The sequence below is a fragment of the Pteropus alecto genome, unplaced genomic scaffold (assembly GCF_000325575.1).
Source record: "Pteropus alecto unplaced genomic scaffold, ASM32557v1 scaffold195, whole genome shotgun sequence".
NCBI lineage: Eukaryota > Metazoa > Chordata > Mammalia > Chiroptera > Pteropodidae > Pteropus > Pteropus alecto.
This window is the reverse complement of record NW_006438073.1, coordinates 9,282,118-9,287,252: the sequence shown is the minus strand read 5'-3', so window position 1 is coordinate 9,287,252 and position 5,135 is coordinate 9,282,118. Positions and strand designations below refer to the sequence as shown.

The 5,135-nt window shown below is 57.9% G+C and overlaps 1 protein-coding gene across 1 annotated transcript in view; it reads left to right on the top strand.

Moving 5' to 3' along the window:
* RNASET2 (ribonuclease T2) overlaps positions 1 to 5,130 on the top strand; it is a gene marked incomplete at its 3' end in the record, with an annotated part of 16,141 nt that extends 11,011 nt beyond the window's left edge. Inside the window, exons 6-9 of the mRNA XM_015591871.2 lie at positions 697 to 810; positions 1,998 to 2,043; positions 3,451 to 3,525; positions 4,957 to 5,130. Coding sequence (XP_015447357.1) covers positions 697 to 810; positions 1,998 to 2,043; positions 3,451 to 3,525; positions 4,957 to 5,130 — 409 coding nt within the window. The remainder of the gene's footprint in view (positions 1 to 696; positions 811 to 1,997; positions 2,044 to 3,450; positions 3,526 to 4,956) is intronic.
* Positions 5,131 to 5,135: the final 5 nt, after the last annotated feature.

Below are 5,135 nucleotides of genomic sequence, written 5' to 3'. Positions count from 1 at the left end.
GAGGGGTGACGGAGCAGCGCGGGGCTGGACGTGCCCCCAGCCTCGGTTTCCCCATTTCCATCCCAGCAGTGGTTATTTTCACGCCGTGAGAATGAAGAATGCAAAAACGATTTATAAAACTTGAGTCTTCAATAAAATAGAAGGAGCGGCCTCCATAGCGACATTCTTCTCGAGGACGATGGCCGTGCGTTTGCAGACGTTGGGTTAGGCTGTCGTCTTGTCGTGGGGGCATGCAAGCCACAACAGTGAGCAGGGCTGAAGTGGCCCAGGCCTCAGGCGTGTCCTCAGGTGTAACTGGTGACTCTGCCTTTCCGTGGCCAGTTACGTAGAAATGGCCACTGGGCCTCGCCAGCGGACTCCCGGCTGCAAAGCACCGGCCTGGGCAGGATGCCCCGTGCCGGGGGCGGGGCGGGGGCGACGGCATGCTTCCTCTCGGCCGCGCAGTAGAAGGCAGTGGAGACCCAGAGGGACGGTGACGTGTGCCCTTTGGTGGCTGCGCTGTGTCCACCGGCCTCGATCTGAGCATGGGGTTTAAATTGTGGCCTGTGTTGCAAAGGAGCACGTTTATCTTTCTACTTTGTGAAAGATACAGCCCCGGGCGCGTGGACGTGCTGCGCGGGCAGGGAGCCCGTGCGACCCTCGTGCCGCGCGGGACTCGGGCGCGTCTCAGCGGCACGTTCTCACGCCCTCCGGCAGGAAGCACGAGTGGGAGAAGCACGGCACCTGCGCCGCCCAGCTGGACGCCCTCAACTCGCAGAAGAAGTACTTCGGCAAAGGCCTGGACCTGTACAAGGGCCTCGCCCTCAACAGGTAGGCGGCCCGCGCCCGGCCCCCTTTATTGAAGCCTTGAGTGCTTCTCTAGAGACTGACCACCTCTCGCCTCTGAATCCTCGCTCTGTGGTCCTTGGACAAGCAGGGGGAGGTGGCGGGCGAGGCTCCTCGGGGCCCCAGAAAGTGCCCGGCCCCGCGGGACACTGCCGCTGCAGTGCAGCCCAGTCGGATGCAAGCCACATGGGCGATTTTTAATTTTCTAGAATTTTCAAGTGGCCTCGCGAAAAAGAGCAAAAAGAAACAGGTTAACTTTATAATATATTTCGTTTAATACAATATTATCTAAAATACTATCACTGCAACTTATGATGAACATAAACATTCGAGAAGTCTTGCATTTGGAGCACAGAGTCTTTGAAATCTGGCGTGTGCCCCCCATGGACAGAGAGGGCAGGCAGGGGCAAGTCTGTTTCGGGGCTCAGCCCGCCCCCCCTTGCTGCAGAGCCCCACAGCACAGAGCCCAAGGCCGTGGTATGCAGGCCTGAGAGGCCGCCTCGCCAACGTGACACACTCGTCAGAAATCATGGCGGAGAGGTGCCCTGGTCAGGCTCGCTGTCCTCAGGCCAGCTCAGCGTGTCCGGTGGCGTCGGCCTGGGGCGTCAGCCCGGGTCTCTGCCCCCACCGGCTCTGCATGGTCGTAACCCAGATGGCCCAGGGGGGCGAGATGGGGCCAGAGCGTTGGTGCGGAGTCCACAATGCAGCTAGCTGGTCGCACCGGGCTCCGATAGCATGCGCAGAGCAGGTTAAACGCGCGAGCTCTGGCCTGCGCTTCCAGGCCGAAGGGGATACATGTGTTCAAAGACCTGGCCAGGTGAGCTTTCCCGGGATAAGCCCGGACCCCCAAATCGAACCTCCTCTGGAAGGGGCGTGGCGGACGAGTGGTGACGAGGGGCTGAGTGTCCCAGTTGCTCCAGTCCCAGGACCCTCTGGAGAGGACAGACCCCGGGGGGCGGGGAGAGAACCAGGTCAGTGGGCCCTGCGGCTGGGGGACTTAGCTGCAGCCACTTATTTGCTGTCCTTGGTGACAGACTTACTGCCCAAAGCGCAGGAAGAAGCACTTACTGTTAAGAGCATCTCAATTTTTACTCGGAAATGTGGTGTTTGAAAAGCACAAGAGAGGAAAATGGACCATCATTAAACAGCTGGTTTTTTGCTTTAAATTTCAGCATGCTGGAAAAATTCGGGATAATCCCATCTGGCAATTACTATCAAGTAAGTGTCACTTACAGCTTCTTGCCGAATGCGTCTCCGCTGACGGAGGGTCACTTGGCGATATTGAAGTGTCCCTTCAGCCTGTGAGCTGCCCTTGGATTTTAAAGTGGCCCAGACAAGCTCCCTTCCTAATTGACTGTTATGTGTCTAAATAGATTTTGTTTAAATTTTGTTTTCCTGGGCATTGGGGTGTGAACTGGCGGCCACTTACAGCAATGATTTTGAAGCACAGAGTGTGTTCCAAGTTCAGACAGGGCAGGTGGGGGAAGCGGTTTGGAAAGCGTTCATTTTGTTTGAGGAAGAACCTTGAAGTTTGTTTTTGTTTTTACGATGAAACGGCGATTTTTGCTTTTATGCTAGAACTGCAGAAACTTAAGTGTGGTCAGATCACGTGGGCTGCCGGGCACAAACACAGGGTAGTCGTTTCCGGCTCAGGGCGGCCTGCTCTTCACACAGGTCGTGTCCGGTCCCAGCCGCGCCCACCCCGGTAGCCGTCCCGCAGGGCCTGAGATGTCCGCTGCCCGCCTTGCCTGGAGCAGTGTGCTGACTCTCACTTTAGGGAAGCGTAGGGATCTTTGGAGGTCGTTTTTATATTTATCATAGGCGTGGATGAGAAAAACGTTTAAAGCCACTGACAGCAGCTGTGGCTCCGGCATCGTGGCTGGGTGCTGAGGCGCCGTTTGGTGTCCCGACCGTGTGTGCGACACATCATGCACTTCGGCCGGCACTGTGGCGCCTGCGCTCAGCTGTGCAGCCAGTGTCCGGTCGACCTGTGTCCCTGCCTCCACGGAGAGGGGGCTGGGGGAGTGACCTTGGGGACAGAGCATCAGCTGTCCTTTGACCACCCTTCCAGGAAGCTGTGAGAGTGTGTCTGAGCCCTTTTGCCTTCATCTGGGGTCACATTCAAGTAGGTGAGGATGTGTGTCATACTTCTACTCAGGTCGTGACGTTCAGAGGGCCGATTTCAGTGCTAATAAACGCCACAGTGACGGCAAGCATTCTCGAGCCCCTCTGTGCCACTGCACTTCATTACGTGTCAGAACCGGCGAGAGGCAGAGCTCAGCCTGCAGTAGTCCTGGCCTGTGACGGCTGGGTGGCATTGTCAGCGGGTTCTCCGCCTTCGCCCCCGGCGTCCAGGCTCTGGGTGTACATGGGGGAGCAGGGCAGAGGCTGGGAAGTGTGACGGCATCTGCTGCGTGGAGGCCACGTCCTTTTTGGGTGCGGGCAGGGCTTGTTTTCAGCCTCTCCTGTCCTGTCTTTGAGCCCAGGTGGCTCTCAGCGAGGACATGACCCTGTCGTCAGTCACATGTGTTCGCAAGAACGTAAACCAGTGTTGTGCCTGAGCAGACGGCTCTTAGATGGTTCTCTGTTGAAGTTTCATTTCTGATGCACCTCATTGAATTTCAGATTGCAGATATCAAAGACGCCCTTGCCAACGTATATGGAGTTATTCCTAAAATCCAGTGCCTTCCTCCGAAGCAGGTCAGATGTGCTGTTCTGTTGTCCTGTCTGTGTTTATTAAGAAGACAAGTGCCACTTTGCTGGCAGCTTTGTGCTCGCCGTGGAGTTCCCAGGGGCGGGTGTGTGTGTGTGTGTCTGCATGTGGGCATGTGTGTGAATGTGTGTGCATACGATGTGTGGGTGTGTGTGCGTGTATGCGCGTGTATGCATACAGGCGTGTGTTGGAAGTGTATGTGCATGTGAGTGTGTGCGTGTGTGTCGTGTGTATACAAGAATGTGCTGGGGTGCACTGTGTATGTTCACGTGGGTGTGTGTATGCACATGTGCGTGTGCATTTGCATGTAGGCATGCACTGAGGTGTGTGTATACATGTTCATTTGCATACAGGCATGTGCTGAGGTGTGCATATGTGCACGTGTGCGTATATACGAGCATGCCTTACGTGTGTGCAATGGTATGTGCGCGTGTGCACGTGCATTTGCATATAGGCACGCACAAGGGTACACGTGTGTGCACGTATGCATTTGCATACAAGCATGGCTGGCATGTGTGTGCATATGTGTGAACATACGGGTGTGCCCTGGGGTATGTGTGTATGCAGGTGTGTGCACGTGTGCATTTGCATACAGGCACGCTGGTGTGTGTGTGCATGTGTGTACATACGGGCGTGCCCTGGGTGTGTGCATGTGTGTGCGTTGTGTGCAGGCACAGCTGGGGGGCACGTGTGTGTACATACGGGCGTGGCCTGGGTGTGTGTGTGTGTGTGTGTGCATTGCGTGCAGGCACAGCTGGGGGGCACGTGTGTGTACATGCGGGCGTGGCCTGGGTGTGTGGGTGTGTATGCGTGTGCGTGTGCCTTGTGTACAGGCACAGCCGGGGTGCACATGTGGAGACCACGGTCGTGCTTCATTGCTGCGCTAGGCCAGAGTTTGCTCTCCCCCGACACGCCCCAGCGCACCTGCGCCCCTCCTGGAGGGCGGGGGGCGTCGGGGTGGGTGTCGCAGAGCCCAGCGTGTCTGCGACGTCACCCTAGCACTGTTAGTGCAGTAGCCCGTCCAGGCTGCCGACGAGCTGTGGCCCTGCCAGCCGATGAGGACGGCTCTCAGCGCAGGGTGCCGCTCGCCTGTTTGTCTGCAGAGGCCTCGTCTTCCCGTCACCGCGGTGCGTGTGCCGCGTGTGCGGCTGTGTGTGCACTGACTGTGGCCGTGTGCCTTTCTGAGATGGAAGCCGCACCCCTTCACATGTAGCTGCCGGGCTGGCCCGGGAAGTGCCTGGGTGGTGACCTGGAGTGACAGTGGGCGCTTTGGCTCAGCCCTGTCCAGCGTCGCAGGAAGGCGCTTGCTCCTACAGCCGGGAGTCGGGCCTCTCGTGGTCAGGCTGTGTCACGGGGCCCATGGAGCTGTGATTGGCCCAGACCCGAATTCTAAAACGTCTCCCGTCTTCTGGGTTCAGGACGAGGAGGTGCAAACCCTCGGCCAGATCGAGCTGTGCTTCACGAAGGATCTGCAGCTGCGGAACTGCACGGAGCACAGGGAGCCTGAGGCCCGCGGGCGGGGAGCGTGGCCAGCGGGGGTGGCCACAGGCCTGGAGGTCTGCAAGGATGGCCCCGCCTTTTACCCCCCACCCCAAGA